The sequence below is a fragment of the Furipterus horrens genome, unplaced genomic scaffold (assembly GCF_987537825.1).
Source record: "Furipterus horrens unplaced genomic scaffold, mFurHor1.1.pri manual_scaffold_1, whole genome shotgun sequence".
NCBI lineage: Eukaryota > Metazoa > Chordata > Mammalia > Chiroptera > Furipteridae > Furipterus > Furipterus horrens.
Window position 1 is genome coordinate 193,864,533 of NW_028327171.1, and position 27,585 is coordinate 193,892,117.

A 27,585-nucleotide genomic window follows, 5' to 3' on the forward strand; every position below is an offset into this window, starting at 1 on the left:
GAGCATTAAGTGATTCGTTATAGATTGGAATAACACCTGCTTCACTTTTTTAAATTTTCCTGTTATGCTCATCACTTATTAAAAATACATTTCAGGGAACATTCAAATATTTATAAGTGTTAATAATTTGACAGTTTGCTGAGTGACTAGAAGGATACAATTTCTCTTTGGCTTTTTATTTCTGAATGCAGTTATGAAAAAATGCACTTTCTTTGGGAGGGAGTGTGAGATGTAATCTGGTTCCCAATCACACAACAAGGTGGGTTGGTTGGCCTTTTCACTGATTTATTTTCATTTATTCAATAAATATGAATATCCACTATAACATAAGCAGATAAAACTCAAGCAGAGACCCTAAGGTGGTTGGACGTGCCTTGCTTTTTTACAACTTTGTAAGCTGGAAGCCATGTCAAAGTTCATGAGGATTTCAGATGACATTTATCAGACCATGTAGGTACTATGATTTTGGAGCCTAGTGAAAGGGGAGGAGGGAGAGAAATGGCAAAGGTGTGCATGTTATGGGGAAAATATCAGCTCAGTGATTTTTGAAAAGTCCTTTATAAAGCTGGTTTATAGATCTTATGTAAGAGGAATCAGAACTTAATAAACAATCTGTGAATTTCATCCTCTACCAGTTTTCCTTGCTTAAATTTCTTGTCCTAAGAATGTGCCACCAACTATGCCTATTTGGTGGGTTTGGATGGGATTCAAAGATTAATCCAGAGATGGCACCATCATTGTCTAATAGAATCAGATCTAAAACTGTGAATTAAGAAATATGATTATAGTTTTGCCACATACGCCTAGCAATTGCCTAGGGTAGAGGTTGGAGGAGAAAGAGATTTAAGCATTGGAGACCAAAATTTATCAATCCCAGAAGAGCTAACATATGGATTAGTGGACAAGAACATCAGACCATTAGCACACACAGATTTAACATTTGAAATTTCATGTATACTGCACATATGCCAAAGTTCCAGTGTACATAGTAATTTGTAATTTTGCCGCAGCGTGATGTGAAGCACTCACACTGGAAGGTCTGTGTGCTGGAGCAACTTAGCTTGTCTTGGAGACTTCAGAAATGATCACAATATTTGTGACATTTTTAAAGGGATCTTTGTCTCTACAGTTACTGCGCTTCTCACCTTTGCAGAGGCTCTCAGGGAAGTTGGTGGGAAGTGTGGTCAGTGGGATACCCTCCCCACATTCACTTAGACTTTTTATCTGTAAATGCTACCACCTTTCCTATTCAGTTATTTTTCCAGGTAGCAATCACTAGTCAAGGTTCTGCCTGTGAAAACATTTATTATCATTTCTGTATTACAAATCTCTTATGATTCTGTCAAAGACGTGGATTTGGATTAGCAGTTAGACATCAGGTCTTAACCTTGAGATCATAGTCAAGATTGGAGAGTTTGAAAAGTCGTAAAATTTTATGCAGAATTCTGTGTGTGCATATGTATATCTTTATTGGGTGAGGAAACAATACTATCATTAGTTTTGCAGATGAGAGTATGATTCCGCCCTAAAAAAGTTAGAAAAAAATGCTTTAGTTGGAAAATGGTTAGTTTCTGTTAGTCTTTTTGCATATACCTGCTGTTGCACATGGAAAGGAATTGAGGTTGAAGAAAGAATAACAGTATAGTTAGTATCTGACTGGTGCTCAGATGAGTTTAATTATAGAGCATATAAAGGGGAACAGTGGAAAGGCCAGTGATTGCCATCTTCTCTCCGGCCTCTTTGCCCCTCCCTCCCCAGAATGAGCTCATTAAGGTGTAGTGTGTGCGTGTGTGTGTGTGTGCGCATGCATGTGCGTGTGTGTGTGTGCATGCATGTGCGTATGTGTACATGCAGTTATTTTTCTGTGTCTCCAGTGCTTAGCATGGTGTCTGGCACAAAAGGAGATTCTCGGTAATGTGAACTGAATGAATCCTGTTTTGCTCGTGGGTTTGCTAGCATGAGCTAACATGTCATTTGCTATGTCTTGATTCTCAAGAACATCTGTGGATGAGCAATGAGGACTTGGCCTGGAACCTCTCCCTTGGCATATGTTTGATTTCCCTTTTGATTACAGTTTCTGAAACAGGAGAAGGAAGGTACTGAGTGAAGTCAAGGTGTTAGAGCACTGTGGACATAGAAGTCACAAGATGATAATGAGAGATAAGACATGGAAGAAGAAAGAGAAATAAATTAAAATCGTGGGAAAGGAGGAAATGCTGGAGACCAACATGGAGACTGACAGGTGAAGACAGTGAGAAGGATGTGCAGGGTCTAAAGGAGGAAGCGGGATATGAGCCTAGAAGCAGGTCCAGGGTGGGGGTTGGCAGCATAAAGAAAATGAGCTTGTCCTACTTCAGAAGGCTGCTATGCAAGTAGTTTCCCTGGGGAACATCAATTTTCATTTAAATCAAGGGAGAAGAGGGAATACTTGAAAAAATTATTGAGCTTATGAGTTTCTTGAAAATAATGGAGGAGAAGGGTTTGGAGGCCTTTGAGAAATGATAGCCCATTGAAAGACAAGGAAGTGCCAAGAGAGGGAAAAAAATGGGAGAAAACAGTTGCCCCAAGAGTTTTCTTCACCTTGACTGTGTTTGGATCTAAAGAGACGGGATAGCTGGAAAAAGAAAAGCATATTGAATAAAAGGTTCAAAACAGCTTAACTGTGGTGGTAGAACCTTTCTCATGCCCTGTCTCAGGTGGAAGGCCCCCACCATGATCAGTAATCTCCCATCTGAAGGTTCAAGATCTGGAGGTGTCAGCCTGGCAGGGTTCCTCTCCCAGCTGATGAGAGCCTGACAAATTCAAGCTTCCAGTGACTGTGGAACTTAGATGGTTTTAAATATTGGTTTAGATACAGTTTATAAATAATGGAAGTCATTTTAAATTATATTATTATAAATAAAATATAAAAGCACATATGAAGAAACATAACCAGGCAGGTATAAATAGGTGCAGTCTCTTTTACTTCAATTATTTCAATCTATAAATAAAGATTAGCTTTCAGTTCCACTTTAACTTCTCTTGCTGAGATCCCTCTGGCAATGGTTGCAGCTAGCTTGCAGCTTTGAATGCAAAGACAGTGTCATATTCATCTTTGAATTATCCCCACAGAGCCTGGCATAATAATCTGCATGTCGTAGAGGGTTCCTAAATGTTGGGATATAGTTTCTTCTGTTGAAAGTTACCTTAGAGCTTCTAAGAGGAAGGATTTCTAGGAAAAGGATTTCTTTATGAAGTATACACATCTGAAGTGGAATATTTATCATTTTTCAGGCCTGTGCTAAGTGATAGGTATGCAAAAATGGAGAAGACATGTCCCCCACATTAAGAATATTAAACAAAGCAAGAGAGACAGATCTATAAGGGAACCATTGCCTAGCCTGAGGTAAATGTCATTGGAGAGTTCTTGCATAACACAAAAGCAGCCCTGGGGAGCAACATTGAGTCTGTGCAAAGTGCTCCAGGGAAAAGGGCCCATTCCATTTAAGGATGGATGAATGTTTGCCAGACAAGCAAAGGTGTTCTAGATAGCTGATGTGTCTAGGTATTGGTTGGGCATCTACTCTGTGCTAAGCATTAGTCTAGGTTTTTGGGATCTATCAGTAAGCAAAGTACTACCGTCATGGAGCTTATATTTTAGCTATTGACAGTTAACCAAAGAGACCTTTTTAATGGGGCAGTGTTTTCCCAACCCCCCGAAGCACTGTGAACACTTTTAAGTGAAAGGCATTAGTATTTGAATAGAAAGGCCTGGTGGTTTCCTAGAATGAGTAGAATATGTTTTGGTTTGGCTATAGCTGCTTTTGCAAAATTTCTTCCAACTCTCTGTTTTGTCTCTGTAGCCAAAAGCAAAAATAAAAACAAACCTTTTGCTGACTGCTCCCTGTGACTACAGCTGTTGTCAGCAGCTCAGACTTCTGCACCTTATTTAAAGCTCTTTCCATGTGCTGCTAAAACCTCAGATGAGCCAGCTCTGGATTGCCCCACTTCTTTTCACCATACAGTGTTTTCCCTCTCCCTCTGTTCTTCATTCTTCATATATGTCGTGGTTAGCATTGCTTCAAGTGCATCTTAGGTTGTCTAAAAAAATTTTTTTTTCGAATGGTTTGTTTTCAGTAGACCTTATAACATAGGCGAGTGAAAGTTTTTGCTACCAGAGGTTTCCAATAAAGGTGTCACAGAGTGAAATGCAAAAAAGACAAAGTGGATGGCCAAGTAATTGTGTGGGAAGATATATGAAGGTCAAAGGAGAGAAACAAGTTCACATGGGCCATGTAAGCTGGATAAGAAGATAGTGAAATGCCTTTCTACATAAGCAATAAGAAAGACTTTTTTGAAAAGTCCTTGAACATGCTTTATTCGTGAATGAAGATGGGTTATAAACTTGGTTCCCCTTCTGATAATTACAAAGGATTCTCCAACATAGAATTTTGGCTCCCTAGTTTTAAGAGTTTTTGAAACGTACAAATAGGCTTAGCCTACACATAAATCCCTATGCGTTTTCCTTCCTGAAACAGCTACAGACTTGGTCTGTTGACTCAAAAGTTTCTGCAGCTCATTTTCCTAGTGAAGATTTGCCTAGTGAAGACCAGCAGAGACATGTGCCTGTGCCAACATGCGTGAAATGTACATGCCTATGAAAGTATTCCCTTAATCATGCGTTTTTAAAAATGTTTGCACTCTCCTGTCGAAACACAGAATTCCTATAGCTTTACTTAAAAGCATATGGTACATTTAATATAGCCAAACCTGATTGAAATATATTTCAGCCAGCCAAATGAAAGTGGTTCAGCTAGAAATGTTTTGTAATTGCTGAATTATTCCAGCTTCCTCAAGTCTATATATTTACCAGAGTTACGTGATGGCTTGGAGGTATACCTGAGGCCCTCCTGCCATCAAACTGCCCATTTTGACAAAACTGTATTCTAAATATTTGAGAGGATGATGTAGTTTAAACAGAGATTACATGGAAGAGGAGCAGATGTTTACGATATCTTTGATCATACGGTATTATGATGGGCTCACGATCGAAAGCAGACCCTTATGGGAGAGAGCGTGCTTTGTTGTCCTGTATCTTCACCTTTCAATAATAAATAGCATTATTTTGGTGTACTGAAGCATTGGATTCAAGTGGTTTTGTAATATTTAATAATAAAGAAAATAAGCTGTAACTGGTTAGGGAAAATAATCCCATTGTAAATCAAACTAGTCATTGTAGACATGTTTATGTCCGTCTTATATTTAATAAATATATATTTGTTTTCCATTCTTATTTTTAGCATTTTTAAAATGTGTTATTTGATTGTGAATAAGAAACAGGGGGCATTAATATAGGGGCTGTACTTTGTCCTCTTTGAACTTCTGAACTTCCACAGAAGTTCTAAGGATTTTAAAACAGCTTTTCGTTAAATATTTGAGTGGGAAGCAGCACACCCATTGGTGTTGGTCCTTTGCTGAAAAGACCAGCAGAGCAGGTGAAATGCTGATCATGATATCAGTAGTGGTTTTCTTTTTCTTTTTAATTTTAATTTTTTTTAACTTTAAATGTTTTCAATTGCAGTTTACATTCAGTATTATTTTGTATTAGTTTCAGGTGTACAACATAGTAGTTAGACAATCATATACTTTACAAAGTGTTCCCCCTAATATTTCCAGTACCCAACTGATACCACACATAGTTAAATAGCCATGGAAATGTGAAGTACAGCATAGGAAATATAGTGGTTTTCATTTTTCATCTCTAGATGAGATTGGTCAATATGTCTAGTCTACTCACATCTCACGAACAAAACAGAATTTGCCTCTTCCTCTTTACCTTTTTTAAAACTCACAGTGGTTTCAACTGCCTGGTATCAGGTTTGGTCAAGGCCACTTTATAAACTTCTACAGGAAACAAACAACATGCACACACACACACACACACACACACACACACACTCTCAACAATGTATAAATGGTATGCATTTTTTAAAAATTTATTTGTCTTTTCAAATCTCAATCAGAATGCTGGGAAGTCTTAACAAATAACTATAATTATGATAATTATTAATAATAAGGAAAAGAGATATCCAAGAAAATATCATAGAAAAAATATAGAGAAAGAAAATGAGGTATGGAGGGAAGGTTTTAGTTTTACTTACTCATGCCATGGATTTGTTCCTCAAACGTTATTTAGAATCAGTATGTTGAGAAAGTATAAAATTATATATCTCTGTGAGAGTTTGCTTCTCAGTGGAAGCTTTCCAAAAAAATATTTGATCAAATCTATCTTTTGGAGAATTTTATTGTTTCTTTAGAAAGGGCTTGCCTACCTGACTATATGGTATCCTTTCACTAAGTTCTGGGACATTTTATTCCTGGAAAGGAAATAGAAATCTTCTTGTCCCCATTTTACAGATAGTGAAACTGAGGCCAAGAAACTAAGAGTATGGTCACCAGGCAAATTAATGAGAGAAATATTGGAAACTCTGTCTTCTTTGTCTTAGACCAGACCTTAATTTTACTACTATACTTTGGTCTTTCTCATTTCAAATTTATTTTTATTAAATCTATTAAAACCATTGAGCATCTCTTGAATACAAATGTGGCCAACTCATGTGAGTGTGTCGAGAGTCAGTGGTATTTCTTTTCTTCTTTTTTTTAATTTGTTTTAATTTGTTGATTCTGGAGAGAGGGAAAGGGAAGAAGAAAGACAGGGATATAAACATCTATGTGACAAAGGATCATTGATCATTTGCCTCTTGCATGCACCCCGACTGGGTACCAAACCCAAAAACCAAGCATATACTCTGACTGGGAATTGAACCTGCAACCTTTTGCTTTATAGGCCAACACAATCAACTGAACCACATTGGCCAGGATGAGAGTCAGTGGTATTTCACCTGTACAGCATGTCATCCAAAAGTGCATAAGCTCTGTGAGACAGTCAACTGGAAGATTGTTGATAAGTAGTGTATTTTACAAAGTCCATTATTGTTTACCCCATGGCTTAGCAGTGAGTGTGTGTACAAACAACCCAAAAGCCAAGGTTTTGAGCAAGCCATTTAGTGTTAATGTTTTACCTGCTTTCAAGATTACCAAAAGACTAGTCAGTAGATTATTTATAATATAATTAATTGTGTTCCCAAAACAAAGCATTATATTTTTAAAATGCTATTATTAGAGCTCAGTGCTAGAATAATGAAACATTTGATAGTTATTTCATGAAAATCATTTCCTTTAAAGTTTCATTATATGATATTGTTTCCTCACTCCATTTGTCTAAAATCAGTAGGTAGGAGAAATTACAAGGTAAATATACTTACCATGTTTACATGCAAACCTAAATCTTAAGAGATACTAGTCCTAAGTAATTTTGGTTCTTTCTTTGACCCTTAGTTTTACCTGGAACAAGATACTAATTTTTTGTCTTTGAATATGTCCGTGTATAAAATTCAAATAGGAATGACAAGAAATGTTTAGGATTGTTATGAATATGCATTTAGTTATATGTGAAATGTTTTCAAATCTTTGAAATAAAGGTAAAATATATGCAAGAGATTATTAGAGTGTTTGTTAACATAGTTGGAAGTTAAAAGGACCTATAAAATGAATAAGATCAACATTTATTAGCTCCATGATCATTTACTTTGGTACACAGAAAGAACATTAAATTGAAAATCAAGAATCTGGATTCCGGCTTTGTCACTATCACAATAAGTGAAAAAGGAACAGTCACCTCTCTTTTCTGGCTCTCAGTTTCCTTAGCTATAAAATTAGTTGACTAGGCTAGCTCATCAGTACAGTCTGTACGGGGCTTTACTTACCTCATTCAGGACTTCTGAGGATGTGCACTAGTTACTATAAGGCAGCATTTTTCAAAGCATTGTTCCTTGACTAGCAGCATCATGAACTTGTTAGAAATGCCAACTCACAGGCCTCACCCTGCACCTACTTCATCAGAACATCAGATGGGCCCCGACAATGTGTTTTTCACAAGACTCCAGGTGATTCTGACTCACACTCGAGTTTGAGGACCTCTGTTAAAAGTATTGAATAAAAGAAAGAAAGTGTAGTTGTTATTCTTAAGAAACTTGTAATCTAGCACTTTTCAAATCTCTAATTGTCTAGCCAAATTCTAGAAATATGAATATACAATCTAACATGCATTATATATAATCACATTATATTATGTTAGATTAAATTATTTTATTATATAATTACTTACTTTGATATATACATATATAATAAATTATAGGCATGTTAAATTACTAGGACTGAAACATTTGGGGTAGTGTCTGTGAAGTTGAGAGATTTTTCCATGAAATGCATTGAACAACACATGAAGAATCTTTACTAGATCGTGCTTGAATAACAGTACTTGACTACCAAAATGCATGTGCATATTTCATATGTGTGCTTATGAAATAAACTTATTTTTACTTTAGCACAGATATTCTTGTTCTAAATATTAAAATAAATATTCTGAAAGCATGCCTAAAATGGTAATTTTAAAATTTACATTATGTTTATGTATGAATACCAGGCATATATATATGGCATTCAAATCTCTGTATAATTTTTCTATTACTTTCATTCTAAAATTCATGTGTAATTTCAAAAAAAACATGCAGCTGACTTTTCAGAATGCAACTCTTGTTTTAAAATGCACCTGAACTTCTGGAACTTAACTCAATTGCAGTTAAAATTTTGTGGGCAAGTAATTTCAAATATGGCTGAAATGCATTGATGGGGGAAAACAATCGTGGCTGTATATTTTCACCTAGTGTAAGTCAAAGGGACATCTATTTTAGTTCTCACCTGAGATGAAAACCTGAGCTGTAAAACTGTTTATAATATTGTTTTATAGCTGTGGTCAGCTAGGGAAAAGCAATGAGAATTTGGGTAGCGTTTTCTAACATGCTAAGCTTATTTGAAGATGTATAAGTGAAGGATGCTACATAATGAACACACTTTCCTGTATGAAATCAGTGACTTATACCAACTGTGAAATATGAAATGAGAGTCTGGTGCCAAAACCATGATCACCCTGGAGAGCGGGGAGCCCCGCCTGGTACGTGGCCCCTTTCATGCTGTCTCTGAGCACTGGCAGTTGTTAGCACTAGTGCTCACTAAATGTAAACACCTTTACTTTCCAGCTGCTGCTAATTGGTTTGGGAATATTTATGTAAGTGTTGATTTTAAAGCTAAAAATAGTGCTGGGATGTTTAAATCTAACTCCTTCTGCCTGTCAGAAATGCTCGCATTATCCTAAAGTTGTTGCTAAAAACGTTCACTTTTTAAAAATGGTAGTAATCAAACTTGTCTCTTCTGAGAGTCATATATATGTTCCCTCTTTTGATAAAAAGAGGTGAAGAAAAAGGTTCTTAAAGGTTTCTGCCTGGTTATTAGCAAGACACAACCTTCTGAACTTGATCAGAGAGCGAAGGATTGTAATGGGGCCAGAGGAAAAGACAAAATACATTTTGAAGTAGCTTTGTGCACTCATAGCCTATGCAGCGGATCAAATCCCTCTATTTTAAGTTAACATTAAAAATAAAATTTGTAATAATTTTATTAATAAAATTAAGTATGGAGCTTCCCAAACCATTGTGTTTTCTAGAGGTGCGGTTGAAGATTTGAAATCACATGCCATTTCTCAAGTCTAAAGTTGAAGAACGATAGTGGCCACTCACACCAGTTGTTTATATCTATGATTTTTCAGAATGATATTTTTCCATTTTATTTCCAAATTTGGAAGTCATGGTTTTACAGATTTTTCTCCAAGTTATTTAAATTAGCTAGCTATGAGAAAAATATAATTTTTATTTTTAGATATCTATTGTTTTGTGACTATTTCCCCATATAATTAATTTAGTGAGGGGAGAATCCCAAACACTTTTAAATTATTGTTTCTTAATTATTTTTAATATTTATAAAAAGTTACTTTATGAACTCTGTTGATAAACTGTCCTGGCCTATAACTCTTGAAGCACTGCGTTACTACGGGTTGTTGAAGTAAATCTGGAATCAGCTTTGTGTCCTTCTTTAATGCCCTAAGCATTTGTCTGCCTGCCCCATCTCCAAAATATCAAATAAATCTATTATTGCAATATTCAGACATTATATAGACATTATTTTGCCAAGTGACAAACACTGCCCATTAGTTGAGATAATAACCTACAGTGATTGCCCTTTTTGTTAGCTGTGGCAAGTAAAGGGTTTTTGATGCTACTTTTAAACTAGTTTGACTCTTACTTTAGACATATAAGTTTGTGTTGTGTGTATTCTTTTTTAAACCTTAAGTTATTAACATGATTACTCTAAAACTGTAGTCAGTTCAGAATTACCCTTGAGCAGATTATTACATAGCAATTGGCCCAATATTGCTTTCAAATTCTAATTGACATTTCCATGTAATTGGAGCATTAAGTATGTTGTTGACATAAATAGAATCTTTACTTACCATCTAACTAACACTAGAAAAAAAGTCTTTTTAACCTTGCAGAATGTTGATTTGAAACAAAATGTATGCTATTTTCTTACATGAGCAAGGGATTAACATGGAAGTTCCATGTGGGGTAGGGATCAAATAGGCAAAACTGGATAGTTAGAACTTTATAGCAAATATCCCAATTTTTTCTTTGTCATCCTAGAGATATATATCTATGCATAATTACAAAGCCAAAAAGAATATTTATGTAAACTAACCACCATTATTAACTCTTCGCGGATTAGAAGACTTTATATTGTTAAGAGGGTAAAATTCTAAATCGATTGATTGAATGCTATCCTTATCAAAAAATCCAATGGCTTTTTTTGCAGAAATTGATGTTCAGATTCTAAAATTACTGTGGAAATGCGAGGGCCCTGGAATAACCAAACCAAAATTGAAAAAGAACAAATTTGGAGAAAAACTTCCTGGTTTGGGAACTTAGTACACAGCTGCAATAATCAAGACTGTGTGGTACCGGCATACGGCTCCATATAGATCAATGAAATAGAATTGTGAGTCCAGAAAGAAACCCTTACATTTTTGGTCAGTTGATTTTGATAAGGGTGTCAAGACAATTCAGTTTGGGGGAAAAAAAAGTCCTTTTAACAAATGGTGTTGGCACAACTAGATACTCATATGCCAATTTTGAAGTTGGACCCCCACCTCATACCATATATAACAGTTAACTCAAAGTAGTAATTAAGTTCAGAGTAACAGCTAATGCTATAAAATGCTTGAAAGGAAATAAATGAGTAAATCTTTAAGACCTTGTATTAGGCAATGCTTCTTAGATACAACACCAAAAACATAAGCAACAAAAGCAAAAATAGCTAAGTTGAATTTCATTAAAATTAAAAACTTTTTATGTGCTTCAAAGGGTACATCAAGAAAGTGAAAAGACTGTCCACAGAATGGGAGAAATATTTACAAATTATATATAGGATAAGGATTTTGTATAACAGTATTTAATGAACTCTTACAACTCAATAAAAATTCATGTCATTAGACATTTCTCCAAAGAAGACATACAAATGTTTAAGGATGCTCAACATCATTGGTCATTATGAAAATGCAAGTCAGAAGTCTCTCTATACACAAAAGGATGGCTAAAAAATTTTTTTCAAAGGAAAATAAGTTCTGGCAAGGATACAGAGAAAATGGAATCTTCATACATTGCTTATTGGAATGTAAAATTGTGCATACACTTTGGAAGTAGTAGAGCAGTTTCTAAAAATGTTAGACATAGTGTTATCATATGACACAACAGTTTACTCTTAGGTATATACCCAAGAGAATTAAAAAATATGCCTACACACAAGAACTTCTTTCTCTTAACCTTATTTCATGATTGATTATTATTTAAAATCCATAGCAACATTATTCATAATCAGCGAAAGTGCAAACAAATGCCCCTGAAGTTGAATGCGTAAAGAAAATGTGGTATACAATGTCAGTCTGGAAAAAAGCCAACTATTGTTAATATAATGAGAAAGGTTTGCACAATATTGATGTAACCTGGCAGCCAAGGATAGTGTACTGGAATGCTCGTGCATGAACAGTGACGACTTCACTGTACTAGTCAGCGGGGGCAGTAAATACATAGAGTGAGCATATGTACTGTGTGGCCGTCACATTCAAAATGATTGAGCAAGTAGAGCAGTGAATCTGTATCAAATTTTGCGTTAAGTTTGAACATTCCTCCATAGAAACTATTAAGATGATTCAGAAGGCTGCAGATATGAGCAGCTGGTAATTGACAGCTTTGTCATGACAACATGCCTGCTCAGGCATCCCGTCTGAGAGTTTTTTGGTGAAACATCAAATCACCCAGATGACTCAATCCCCCTACAGCCCAGATTTGATGACCTGCGACTTCTGGCTTTTCCCAAAACTAAAATCACCTTTGAAAGGGAAGAGATTTTAGACCATTGATGAGATTCAGGAAAAGATGACAGGACAACTGGTGATGATTGTTAGAACTGTGTGAGGTCCCAAGGTATCTACTTAGAAGGGGACTGAGGCGTCATTGTCCTCTGTACAATGTTTCTTGTATTTTGTATCTTCTCCAATAAATGCCTCTATTTTGCCTAGTACATGGCTGGATACTTCCTGGACAGGCCTTGTATCTGTACAGTGAAATACCATTTCAGTAGATAATTGAAGGAAATACATACTGCAACATGGATGAGACTTAACAACATTATACAATACTATGAGCTAGAAGCCACATATCTTATGATTCTGCTTATGTGAAATGTTCATAATAGGGAAACCTTAGAGAAAAAAAAGCAAATTGATTGCTGCGGGCTGTGGGGTCCAGGGAGCATGGGGAGTGATGGCTGGCTCATAGGTACGGGGTTTCTTTTGGGAGCTTTGAAATTGTTCTAAAATTAGTGGTGGTAGTTGTACAACTTTGAAAAAGCTACAAATGACTGCCTTGTACTTTTTCAAAGGAAAAATTTAATGGTATGTGGATTATATCTTAATAAAGCTTTTATAAGAAAAAAAAAAAAAAAGAGTAGGTCTTAAAGCTCCAGTCAAGCCTTTGGGAGGATTACAACAGGCCCTGCCAACACGTGACTACTGCCTCCTGAGAGGCCCCACCCCCAAACTGCCCAGCTGGGCTGCTTCTAAATCTCTGACTCTCAGAAAATTAGAAATAATGTTTATTTCTTTAAGCCATTAAGTTCTGGGGTGATTTATTAAACAGCAATTGAAAACTAACTCGCACTCAGCTCATTTTTCCATTAATATTCCTTAAATTATTAGCCAAGCGCTCTCCCTTCATGGAGCTCCCTCCTGTGTGAAAGGGCAGCTAAGAATGTTAATGATTTTGACATAAATGTTCTGACATGTGTGATAGATGCAAATGCAATAATTTGTTAAATTGTCTTCCTACGTATTTTTGTCACCTGCCCAGCCCTGTGTCTTTTCTATGTAAACGTGTATCTAGCCCCTCATAAAAATACAAATGTTGGAAAGCCTTCAGAGACAGCCCTCTTTTAAGATTTGATACCTTTCTTTATCTCTGTGGAGAGGAGAAAACAAATATTAATATATATATATATATATATATATATATATATACACACACACATATATATACATAGACATATATATATATGTGTGTATGTGTGTGTGTATATATATATATATATATATATATTTAGAGCAAGTGCTTCACAAAACAACCAATGCCTATATGAAATGTTGCTACTCAGTCTAAAAGTGAAATACATTTGTATTTTTACTCAATTCACTACGACAAACCGCTTAAGTTGTGGCTCTGTGTCTTCTTATTTTCAAGATATTAACCTAACTCTGTTATGGTCAACTCTTAACTCATATATTGTCTTTTTGTTGTTGAAATGGTACATTCAGATCCAGGAGTGCTCTGTTTACAGGTGTTAATGGCAAATAATGGGTCATTCTCCGTGTGGTTCGTTGTTTCATCGAAACCCAAGTCCATGACTAACACTATTTATTTGTGATTGTGCTTCTGAAGGGTAGTGTATCTGCAGAATTACTTTATTGAAGTACAGTTCCAAAGCCTAACGGAGAACTAGTGTCTTACATAAATGGAAATCTATATCAAGTGTGCTCTCTAGAATGCAGTCTCGCCTCTATATGATGTCCAGCTCAGCTTTACCACAGTCCTGGAATAAAGGGCCTCTCTGACACTCTTACCTGTAGATAGTGGAAGAGTGTTTACCATTTTAGAAATCAAATGGTTAATTTTGCTTTCTCTATGTTGAAGAGCATCCTCAGAATCAATGGCGCTCATAACAAACGCAGAACTCCACATTTCTTTTTGTGCAATATTCCTATTACACTTTTGACAGAAGGGACCTTGCCAGGCAACGTTTTTTCCCCATGGATTCTGCTTTCTTCATATTCCAGTGTGAGCGGGGTAGGGGAGTATAAGCAAGCACAGTACTTTAAAGCTAATACCTCAATGGCCCCTTCCCTTTGGTACCCCTTTACCTTGCTGATTGAAAACATCCAGTCCCAAAAGCTTGGGGCTGAGTAGCAGGTAGCTAAATGATGAATTCCAAAGCTCTTAACATTTTGGCTTGTGTAAATGGCCCATTTGAGAATTTCAGAACCCAAATGGGAGAGAAAACAAAATTGAAAGCACTGAAAAGATTAACACCTGTTTCCAGTCTTCAGAGAAATTGGAACATACTGTATATATCCAGAATAAAACCATTTACTCTCTCATGTTGAGACATTTTATTCAAATTTTCAATTCTACATGCATAGCTTCCACATGCTTATGCATTTCTTTCTCTACAGGATTCTACACAAAACTTAGAAGATGGGGAAGTGATGAACGGTGTACAGACAGAACTACTCACATCACTGAAAACTAAGGATGCACTGAGGTATTCTCTTCATGTGAATGGACTATTTCCCTTCAATTCAATGTTTGTTTCTTTCATAGTTTATAGTTATTTTTATTTTATAGAGAAGATCACGATAATTAGAATAGTGGAGTGAAACCTGCTCAACTTCTAAAACTAATTAACTTAACTCTTTTCTCTCATTTTCTCTATATGATATGAGAACTTCCTGACAAGCATATATATAAATGAGCCTCAATGCTTTCAACAATTCTACAACCTGAATTTCTTAATGGCTTTTCTCTTCCCTTTGAACAATAGTTTAAGTGCATTTTGGCTGAGTTCATTTTGATTGAGTGTTTTACCTTGACGTTAGGTCTTTGAATATTGCTTTGCATTGTCTTTTAACAATTTTGCTGTATTTTATTCAATGTATATAAAATGAATCCAGCCTATCAGTCAAGATTTTTCATGTTTTAAGTGTAAATAACTAATTTAGGAAGCCAGTTGCTCTTGTTTTGACCAGTACTTCTTTTCTCTGCACTAATTTTCTAGTTCTGCCCTGGCTGCTACCTGGGTTCAATTCCCAGCCCAGCTGCTACTAATCACTTAGGCAATTTACTCCTCTCTCTTTGCCTTCATTTCTGATCTGTAGAACAGAAATAATATTAAATCCTTTAGAGGATTGGTATGAAAATTAAATGAGTTAATACATGGAAAGCACTTTGAACAGTGCCTGGGTCAGAATAAGCCCTGTGAGCCCTTCCTACTGTTGCTACCACTACATTATTATTATCATTATCTATATTATCATCATTGTCATACTAAGTTGCTTTAACGTTTGCACAAGGAAAGTAATCCCAAATTTAATAGATTGTTGGCTTCATCACTAGAAGGTGATACTTCTGTAGTTGATGGTCATTCACTCATTCATTTAATTAACATATTCCTATAATCCAGTCCAGTTACTAATAGATGCCAAGCATTTTACAAGACATTAGCTTTTTAAAAATATATGTGATCATCCTTTATTACACTGCTTTGATGTGTGGATTTTCCTCAAGCATATAATTTATAGCCATATGACATAGGTACTCTTAGTGTAGATTGTTTATTTGATTAGTGAGCTACACAATAATAAAAATTTGGTACTGAAAAATCTCCAGGGACCTATCTTTTTTGAAGCTGGATAAGATTGTTTCTGGCTGGTTGTGGCCAGGTAGCTCAGTTGGTTAGAGCTTTGTCTGGCTATGTCAAGGTTATGAGTTCCATCTCTAGCCAGGCTGATGTTTCTCTCCTTTTCTTTCTCTCTCTAAAAAAAAAATTTTTTAAAGATTGTTTTGGGGTGTAGGCATAATGAATATAATTACCTTATTCCATTTAACTCTAATTTTACTCTTTTAATGTTAACTTTTTGAAGTTTGTTGACATCTTGCTAAATGCTATGTGGATAGCTGTCATAGAATGAACAATTGTGCAGTTTTGAGTTGCATAATTAAATTAGCTAAGCTTTTTCTAGGTACAAAGAATTAAGAGAAATCGAGTATAGGAATTTTTAAAAGTATTCTTTAATTAAAATATATTTATAATTTGATTATCAAAACAGCCCTTCACATGAGTTTTGTCATCACTTTTAGTAAGCTAAGGAATTGCAAAGTTCAGAGCAAATACGTAACTGCTAGAGACCCAATCTACATCCATCCCTCTTGTCCCCAAATCTTTTGACTCCTATGTTACCCGTCTTATGCATTTTCCTGGTGTTTTATTTCATGCTACGTAACTGGAGCTAGGAAACTTCATGTGGTCAGCACCAGTATGGGAGAAATCAGCTGAAATCAGTTAGAGGCCAAGTTCAGAAAGCAGAGTGAGTGCAAAGTCCCAGCACCAGGAGACTTTTGGGTGAGAAGAATCTAGCATGGAATGAACAGCTAACAGGGGAAGACTTGGAGATTACATTTCTAGAAGAGGACATTGGTTCTAGCTGGTATGGAATGATGAAGAAACAATTGAAGAGGAATTATGAAGCCACCAGCAGCTGTTACCTGGTCAGCATTCTCCTAGGGTAAGGAGGGTCTGACATCCCACAGAGGTTGGCCCGAGCATAGGACTTCGGGCTTACTTCTCTGCAGGTGGCATAGAAGCTAGGTAGGTTATTTGCAGAATGGTGAATTCATCTCTAAATGTCTTGAACTCATTCTTGTGTTTTAATTCCCATAGTCATTGCTCAAGCCTTTCTTACCTCTCAGCTATACTGTTATAATAACCTAACTCCTCTCCTGAGTATCAATAACTCCTTATTCTAATTGATCCCACAATTCACTATTGGATAAAATGTAAGCTGTTATTTGCAAAGCAGTGCTAATTGTATTCTGGGCATTATAACATGTACTCATGTCAAACATATAAATACTACATCACTTCCATTTTACAGAAAAGCTGATGCATTTTCTAAACCACAGAACTTACCAAGCCATTCCTTAGTGCCAAAACCTTTGGATTTAGTTAAGTCCTGAGTTTGAACACTACCTATGTAACTATGGGCTAATTATTTAACCTTTTAAAAGTGTTTTCATATGGAAAATGAGTATCATGATCACATAGATTATTGTGAAGATTAAATGAGATACATTACTGGCAATTACTCTTAGTATAACGCTAAATGAAAGGCCAGATAAACATTAATTGCTATTTCAAATATCAGTATGACACAAACTACAGTTTATTGTAACTATCTGTTATTCTTTCAAACAAGACTATAGACCCACCAATGGATTCCTGATACCTAAAACAAGTCTTGGAATATAATAGTATCATATTTATTGACTGGATGACTGAATGGCTAAAATGCATTGCTCCATAAATCATAAACATAAGTATTAACTGATTACCCATTATTAACACAAACATCTGTATTTAAAGGAAACTAACCCTTAGGGGGTAGTCTCCAAGTAGTCTTACAATATCTATCTCTGATAAAGCACTACTCAATTTATTTTGATCTTAAGAAGACAACGAAGCAAGAGGTTTCTAGGGGGTTAATTTTTCTTATATATAAAATTACACTTTGGCTTCTCCTTTAAATAGCAAGTGATGGATGCCAGAGACCTTCACCTCACCCCTAATTTCTGTCTCATTCCTGATTTACCTTGTTCTTGACACTTCCCCAAATTTGCCTCCTCCAGACTTGCCTCTTTTTCCAGGCTTTAAACCGCCCTCATATTTTATCCCTTCTTCTCCTTTGCCTCTAATATCCATTCATTTGGCAAATTGTTGGCAGAGTCCATCTCAAAGTATCTCGATCTTCTTCCCATGTTTTAACACTGTATTCCTATGATCATTGCTCAAGCCTTATTGCCTGTCAGAGAGATTATTGCAGTAATTTACTAATTCCTATCTCCAGTACCAATCTCTCCCTTGTCTTTCCGTTTTCTAATTGATCGCACATATCACTGCCAGGTATATATTTCTAAACCACAGCATTTATCACACTGCTCCATAGTTCTAAAATCTTTACTGACTCCATTTTCTACAATATTAAGTGTGAATTTTTCAGCATAGAATTTGATGTATCAGTCTTGAGATTTGATCTCAGACTAATGGTTCAACCTTATCTCCTACCCACCATAGTCAGTCAATCAATCTTTCTCTCTCCCCCTTCTCTCCTTCTCTTCCCCTTGCTCTCTCCCTCTTCCCCTTCTTTCCTCCCCCTTGGTCCCCCATTTATGTGCCCACACCATCCTAGTTCACAATCTCAGTGCAGACTGTTTTTCTTTATGCATTCCCTTTATGCCACTTCACTTCCCTCTTTTGATTGAAGATCCATTTGCCCTTCTCAGTTCATCTCACATGCAACCTCCTTCCAGAAGATTTTTCTGATTCCAGTCTCCCTTTCTGACCCTGTACCCTGTTCCTCTGAACCTCATCAGGAAGTGCCTCTGCCTTGAAATACATGTCAAAGTGGTTTAAAATAGCTCGGGAATGCAATAAATTCCTATTTGAGTCCTGAATCTACTGTATATAAATGATATGATGTTGGACAAACTATTTAACTCCTCTAGGCATCTGTTTACTTATCTATAAAATGGAAGTGATCTAAGTGCTTGCATAAATTTGATATGAGTACATGATATAATACCCAGAATGCAGATAGCACACGTCCTCCCAAATAATAGCTTCCATTCACTGAGAATGGACTACTACTACTACTACTACTACTACTACTACTACTACTACTACTACTTCTGTTTCATTGCTTTGTATTATTTTTTTATCACCTGTCTTAACCTGCATCCTAGGTTATGAACTCCTTAAACCCTGTTTTTCCCTTGCAGAACTTCCCAGTTAGAACTATTCGATTAATATTCATTGAATTCAAGTGAATTAGTGAACTCCACCACCCATCAACAACGGATTCTTTGTTGTATTTTTACTCAGTATGTTTGCATTAACGGACCATTAACCATCAGGTCGACTTCAGTGTCACATGCAAACTCTTCTCCGATGTTTAACTCTGCAGTTCACACCATTGTACACGACGGAGCTAGGCCTCTGCCCCGGAAGGATGCTGCCTGCTGCCTGCCTCCTCTCCATTCATGACAGCCCGTCTTCTTCTCCCTCACTGTCAGCAGCCTATTCGTGAAGACTTGTTCCTCGGCCCTACAGCATTGGAAGATTTTTTTTTTAGAGTCTTTCTGAGGAAATCACTTGAGAAAATTGTAACGCTTGAAATAGGTTATTCCCTTTTAATCCCTAAGCTCATTTATTCCTTTAGAAAGTTCTGATAATCATACTAATAACTGATAGTTCTTGAACCCATTGCATATACCAGATACTGACATACAATGTATATTTGTTAGCCTCTCTACTTTTTTCTTTAACACCAACAGCTCCGTTGGGGATTTATCTTAATTTTCTCATTGCACAAGTAAGGAAACAGATAATTTGGGGCTTAGTTGAGATGATTTACTCAGACGTCACCGCTAGGATATACTTCTTGTCTAATTTCGTAAGTGAATCATGATTTCCTCCTGAAACGAAGTGTCTCCACCCCCCTACCCCTCAGTCCTGTCTCCTCCCTGCCCTAAACAAGTGGCCTCCCACTGAGTGAAATAATTGTAATGTTAAAAATGCTCTCCCTTTGCTTCCTCTGAAGAAATTAGACCTACAAACGTCTGCATCTCCTGTTGTATAGTGTTATTTCCCTCAAGCTTCACGTGTAACCAAATGCAACGCCTCCCATCTAGATTTTGCAGAGCAGGCCTCCCATCTAGATTTTGCAGAGCAGCCGTTCACAACGGGCTCATTTTTTAACCCCTGATTCTGTACCTGTGCCTTCACCCCTCATCTTGTTCTAAACTCTTAGGTTGCAGCTGGTTCTGGTGATTATTGAATCAGTTTTGTCAATTGAATCTTAGAAGGGTTAGCTTCCTTGAATACTATTGGACTTAATGCTTTGTGACCATCAGCTTTTGGTTTAGCATGTCATAGAAAGTTGTGTAAAGTTAGCTATTTTGACTGTAGTGATATCTTTCAACTTTTCTTTATACAACTGAAGTATTTTCTTTTACCTCACAATTCACTTTTTGTCTCTTTTTCACAAGTAGTGGCCAATCCTGTTCTCTTTCTACTGCTAGAATATGCTTTTCACTTCATTCTCTACATTTTCTGCTTTTTCCCCATACATACATAAATGTGTGCATATCCTGCTCACTGGTCACTGAACCCTATTCTGTAATTTACCTAAACAAATAGCATTAATAGCGTATTTTCACTCTATGAGATACTGTGTCTAGCCCTATTTCCTGTGTTTGTCTTCCATGAGTGGTGTATATAGAGATTTATAACAAAACCTATTAAGTATATATAACACTGAGGGGTCTTTTTCCCCTTTTAAAAAACAAAACTTTATTGAATGGTCTCTGAGGGCTCCTCCTTTAAAATGCTTTTTATCTTGAAACAAATAATGGATAACTTATTATAAAGAGCATGGTGAAACATTACCTGTATAAAACATATAATGTTTGTCTATATTAAATGGATCTAATTCTCTATAAGTAGTTGCATCTTGCAATCAAGAAAAATTGAAAGTCCTACTTGTTTTTTTCTGGTATAATAATATTTTCATCGTGGTAATTTAACAGTTGTCAGATATCCTTCAAGCCAAAATTGTGCTCTCATGTAAAGATAGCATAAAAGTTTATTCTGAAATATTGAAAAAAGAAATCTTACAAAGTTGAAGTGAACCTTAAAATGCATTCCTCAAAAAAGTTTTAGTATTTGAAACAAGATTGATTACTTTAACAGGTTGTAAGATTTACTTTACTAAGTGATGTAAAAATGCAGGGTGATAATTACTAAAGAGTAGATATCAGTATGACACATAGAAGTTAAGTTTACACACGGAGTTTTAAGTGAGGCAGAGAAATATTTGCAAAATAATAAAATGAAAATGCATAGAGCCATTCTAAAACTTCTTAAGCTGAAATCTTGAAGGCTATACTAGACTAAACACATTCCAATACCTTTATATGATACATATGAGTCTATCGGCAGTGCATACTTAATACATTTATTAGGAAAGATAAGTATTATGCTCTAAGTACCAAACTATAAAAATACATCATAAAGATAGAGATAATAAAGTTTCAATGGTTAAGTAACATTTTAGTCTCTCTTTTTAAGTCTTTAAAACAGTACCGTAACCCTAGAATGTGAATGTTTTGGGTTTAGTCTTCCTCAGATGCCTTCAGATACACTATATATCTGTTATTATATAAAAATGATTGCCTTGTGGTCTTTTAAAAGCTATATAACGTTCTCTTGCCACCAAACAATTTATATTCATGACTTATAATGCATACCTTTTTGTAGTATTTTATATACATTTATTCATTTAATATCTACGTTCTCATATAGAAATTACAGAGGAGAATCTGTTTTATCCCATGTTATCACTCTAAGATTTGTTTTGTTTCTAACTTTTATTCCAGGCATCTGATATAACCTGCTTGACTGAACAAGTTTTAAATCTATCAGCAATATCTGAGCACAACTCATTTGAAATTTATTATCAGATTTGAAATTCCATCATATTCAACAAATGTTGGAAACTGAAATGCTCTTTTTTGCAATTCTTAATGATAACAGGTTTTCAATGAAAACACATTAAAAATAAGCCTAATCCACTGATGAGAATATATTCAATGTATTTATTTTAGATTGCTGATAATTTAGAGAATACTTCAAGCAGAGAGAGTTCATCAGGCATTTTGCTTTCTTAATGCTGTTCTCAACTTTCCAGCAAGGAGCCAAATTTCACCATTTTCAATTTGGAGCAGAAAGTATTTGTAGCAGCTGTAGCTCTTAATTTGACATCTAGTTTCAGGTTATTTTCATGTAAATAGGAAACAATAGAGATCTGCTTACAATTTCCATAACTGAGATGTATGCTTCAACTTTATCACTTTTCCTCTGGCCATTTTATTTTCTCTCTTTGGAATTAAAGGAGCCAATAATTGTTCACAGTTATTATTTTTCATGTTTATAAAAACATGTTAGTTTCACTTTTTATTACTCAAAAGATTCCAGTGTCTTATACATTTCAGTCATGCACACTATTCATTAATGTCCCTAGCCCATCCTTTTCTTAATCTGAAGTAGGTTAGGTGGGTCAGGCTTTCTATTTCTTCCTGTAATATATTTTCTCCAGGCTTTGCAACTTCTTTTTCTACCATTAAAAAAAAATACAGGAGGTGAAAATTTGGAATTGTTTCATTGAATACAATTGACACTTTATTGAAAGGCAATTTTTAATTTTGATTTATAATGCTTTGAACATACCCATATATATTAGCAATGTGGCTTCACAGTTTTTGTAAAATATAATTTTGTGCTTTTTCTAATAAATACATATTTTATTTCATTTTCCCTCTGTTTTGGGGGAATCTTACTTTATGATTAAGCATCGATATGCTTAGTTTTATGTATTTTATCATCTATAAAATAATTTTCAAGTGTATCTCAATGGGGAAAATTTTATTTTGTGTACATCTTTTTAAATATGTTGATTTATGTAGATTAAGTAGGGAGTTATTTTTGTAGGTGGTCATTTTCTTTTGTTCCTCTTCTAGGGGAAAAAATAAGAAATCAGGTAGTCTTTGAAACATTTTATTTCTTGAATCTTCTGAACGTATAAGTAAATCATGTATCCCTTTGATTTCATCTATGCTGTTAAATTTATAGTAGTTGATATAATCCTAATTTTTTTAAATGTGCCTCATCTGTTTTTTTAGCAGAGACTCATCTTTGCTTTTATTTTTTCTGCCCCAGTGATATGACAAGAACAGTGGAGATTTCCGGGGAAGGAGGCCCCTTGGGAATACATGTAGTGCCCTTCTTTTCATCTCTGAGTGGAAGGTAAGATGCTTTTTTTTATATCAGAAGTTCATGCTAATGAAAAGCTTGACTGGAGCTCATTTTTCCAAACATTTTTCAGAAGGAATTAAGTGTATATCTTTGTTATTTAGATGGACACCTCAAGATAATACTTCTGTTGGCCACTTATGTTAGAAAGAAAATAAAGTCATTTACTTCTAAGATGAAATTGAATAAGAAAAAAAAAATCTCAGTTACTGCATTTACAATTAGTTATGAAGTACTTTCTTAAAGTATTCTTATCAGTAATATGTAGTAAACAGAATCCTTGGAAAAGATTTTAACATATTGTTAGATTTATATTGCAACTGAACTTTTTAATATTGTAAAATACACTTCAACAAGTGAATATAGTTATTCCAAACTGATACTTCCTGACATTCCTCAGGTATATAGACTTTAAAATAATAAATAGTATAACAATAGAAGTAGCTATATCAGAAGCTCTATAGGTTCTGATGATTTTAGCCATAGTAGCAAAATGCCATCTTGCTATTTATTTTTTTTAAATATGATCAATTAAAAATAATTGACCACATCCTTTAAAATTTTTATATTGGTAACTTCACACTAGCAAGTGGTAATTTAGATTGTGTCAGCATTTATTGAAACAAATGTCTACATAACTGGATACTGATGGAAATTAAGTGTGTACCTGAGAGATACTATTAATATTAATACTGTTCTAACCAGCATATAAAACTAGTGTAAGATATTATGTCACTTTTCAACAAAATGACTGCCTTTAGCACTAAATTGATATTGACAAGGACTATCAGGAACTTAAAAGAAAATCAGTATCTCAAATGACATGATATTAATTAGTTGGCTAAATTTGTTGTCTTAAATTAAATGCATAATTGAAAAGTCAGAACACCCTATTTTAGCTTAGGAGACCAAAGACCAAAAAAATCAGTTGATTTTCTCAAGGTTACACAAAATCCAGATCTCCTGACTTGCTCTCAACTCCATTGCTCTATCTAAATTAGAAATTTTCCCAAAGGTTATATAGTATTAATTTACTGGTTCTGAATATTTATTCAATTCAGTCTACCGTATAGCAGGAAGAGCAGATTTAGTCATGATATTTTGGTTGGCATTATTTTCAGCAGGTAGCCATCTGCTACCTGTAATTGCAAAGTCATCACCTTTTTTTTTTTTTTTTTGCAAATAACATCTGATGCCAAGCTGTTGCTGGAATGAATGTTCCCTAAAAAGAAATGAACTGGAAAACTAGTGGCTCTTATTGTTTCATTTCCTGTATGTGTTAATAAGCGTGTTTATAAATGTTACGGGTGATGGCACAGGACAAGCTGAGGTTGTTTTTGATAGACAGGGAGAGTATTTACCCAGTTGTCAGGAGAAAGTCTAATGGCTTTTGGCAGAAGTGTAGTGAGAGAGCTTTGTGAAATACCAGAGCGGTTAAATTACCAGGCCCGTTAGCTTAATGAAGCTGGAATAGAACACAAGATCGTCCCAATTTCCAACCATGAAGAAATATACAATGTGACAATCACCGTACTTCATTTTCAATAGTTTGGAAAACAAGTTGACCCTTTAGACCAGAAATCACCTTCTCTCACTTCAAATGAGAAAAACACACTAGAATTTATTGATTTCCTCCCTTCTTCCTGGTTTTGATTTCTAGCAGAAACCTGTAGAATAGTTGATAGAGTGTTGGACCTGGATTCAGAACAGTTGGATTTGAATTTCCTCTTTATAATTTTGATCAAGTGCCCTAAATTTGCCTCATTCACATCAATGTTTTGAGAATTAAATGACATTAAAAATGTGAAAGTTCCTTATAAAACACACATCATATGAATGTGTAAATTATCAGTATTATTATTTTGGCTAAAACAGAAAATCTTCGTTTCACAATAAATTCTTGTAAGTTCATGGTCAACTGTTCAATAACTTGGTGAAATACTTGTGTGAATTTTTTTTTCTTTTTTGCTATCCACTAGTATTATAGAAAGGAAATTTAATTTAAAAACATAAAAATAATATGGAAGTGGAGACATGAGCCAATAAAAGTTAAGAAGTAATGAGTACAGGCTGAAACAGCACACTTAACTCAACCCATGTGTCTAGATGCAACTGCGTATAGAGCATGGCAAACAAGTGTCTGACTTCATGATGCCATATGGTTTCACTGTGTGAGCGGGGGGCAGAGGGGGGGGAGTTAAGGTCATAGTGCTATACTTAGTTCTTAATTTCCTTCCATTTATTGGTTTGTGTCATTAGTTGAAATTAGAATTTACATTTAATTATTTACTAGGACTACTGTAATTGGCTTTGCCTCCAATTTTTTTTAAGTACTGCCACACCTGTTGTTGAATGAGAAACCTAATCTAAGTCAGAACACCCTGGGTGCAATACAGTGGTTGTTGTGTTAGGTAAAGACTCAGTGGCTTCATTAGATATCACGGCACAGGTTGCTAAATGCCACTTGTGTGGAGGGCCATTGACATGCACGGTAAAAACAAAACAAATTACGCAACACTGAATTCATGGCCCGGTAAAAACAAAACAAATTACGCAACACTGAATTCCCGCAGGTAAAATGCAACTTAATATTAGTTAAAAACAGATCAATGTGATTTTGTTTTACAATTAAAAACATGGAATCTAATTGTTTTTCAATAACTGAAAACAGTATACCTCAATTTCATAGGAAGGACAGCTAAATATCGGATGACAGAGAAGAAAAAGGAATGGCTAAAGGGTGGCACAGGGTGAGAAGAGCAGATGTTTAGATAAACATGCCAAGTGAGGTGAGCAGTCCAGGCATGTGATACTGTGGAAAGGATGTAAGGGGGCAAGAGAGAGATGGGTAAGGGCCTAATTTTTTATCAGAAGACCAAGAAGTAATTGTTACCCCTCTAATTCTGCAGGGCAGTGAATTTCAGCCTCCTTTATCACTGCTAATTAATGCAGATTGACTGGTTTATCTTAGTTGTTACTCCTCACAGCATTAATCTTTAAATACTGAGAGTCTTGGTCTCAAAAGAGAGAGCTACTGCAGCCCATCAGTTTGGGGCCAAGGGGATAAAGGTGATTCTTTTCAGAGACTTCTCATACTGGTCTGGATGAAATCAAACTGGTGGGAATCTATTCCTTCCATGGAACAGTGAAGGCAGGAGTGGTGTGCCAGGGACCAAACTAATAAATTCAGTCAGTTTTACATTTTACCAAAATTACCTCTGACACATGGCTTTTAGAGTTGGGCTTATTCTGTCAATAAATTTTTCATGGAAAGTTAGGTTATTTAGATCAGTGGTGTTCACATGGCATTCTCCAGCTGTAATATGCCAGCTAAATTGCAACCCAGTGGCCTGAAAGAATTAATTCATCCCCCAAAATGTGAAATTAAATCCTAGGGAGTAACATTACATGACTGATGATGTACTGAATTAAATTAAAGGAAGACTTGAATGCTTGTTAAAAAAATATCACTTACATAAACTAGTTTATAACCACATGTAAGTCTCCTAATGGATCATGTTATTGTGAGTCCACCATAAAAAAAAAAAAAAAATCCAAAATGTGAACTCTTAGAGAGTTGTTTAACTTAGAAAAGAAGCACTACTTTGTTCTCTTTCTTTTCTTTTTTATTTTTGCATATCAAAGAGTTCAATTTTAAATATTATGTTAAGAGATTAAGGTAGGATTAGTATCTTAAAAATACTAATTGGAGTCTCAGATCCTTTATCAAATAGCAGCTTTGGCCCCTTTGCTCTTCCACACAGAATGTGATTAATTTACTAACCTACTAGAACTAGGAAATGAACGTGGCACCTCACGACACCTGGGCCTGTGACCCTGAGCCTTCCCTGCAATGGGTGGTATGATATTTACCGTTTTGTGTCTTGCACCCGCGTATTGTATTCGTGTAACATTTTGGAAGCAGAGATCTAAATATCACTGCATGTGCCCCTCCTTCTGCCATCTTGAGATGACATGAGCTCATTAAGCAAACTGAGGCCCCAGAGGCCGAAGCTCCACTTTGTGGTTCTTCCAAATAGGAAGATGGTGTTTCTCCCTCGCTTTTATTAGCGACTACCCTTTTTCCATGGCTGACCCTTATTCACACATAAAATGTGCTCATGTTTTATTTTGCTTTGAGATGTAATGTAAAGGGACTATGTAGAAGCACACAAGGCTGCTATATGAAGGAGAATAATGAAGAAAAACAAGAGGACAAGCAAAGAGGAGATGGCAGTTTCTCCACACCCAGTAAATGCCTCCTGGAGGGGAAATCCCTCAAATGAGAAATAGCTAAAACATACACAACTTTAATGTATTTTAGTTTTTGGTTTAGACACTGCTGAT

General features: G+C 35.5%; 1 protein-coding gene across 1 annotated transcript in view; it reads left to right on the top strand.

Annotated features, from left to right (window-relative positions):
- Positions 1–27,585, top strand: part of PARD3B (par-3 family cell polarity regulator beta) — a 966,908-nt gene that overhangs the window by 488,718 nt on the left and 450,605 nt on the right. Inside the window, exons 5-6 of the mRNA XM_090282860.1 lie at positions 14,771–14,859; positions 23,146–23,232. Of these exons, the coding sequence (XP_090138986.1) occupies positions 14,771–14,859; positions 23,146–23,232 (176 nt within the window). The remainder of the gene's footprint in view (positions 1–14,770; positions 14,860–23,145; positions 23,233–27,585) is intronic.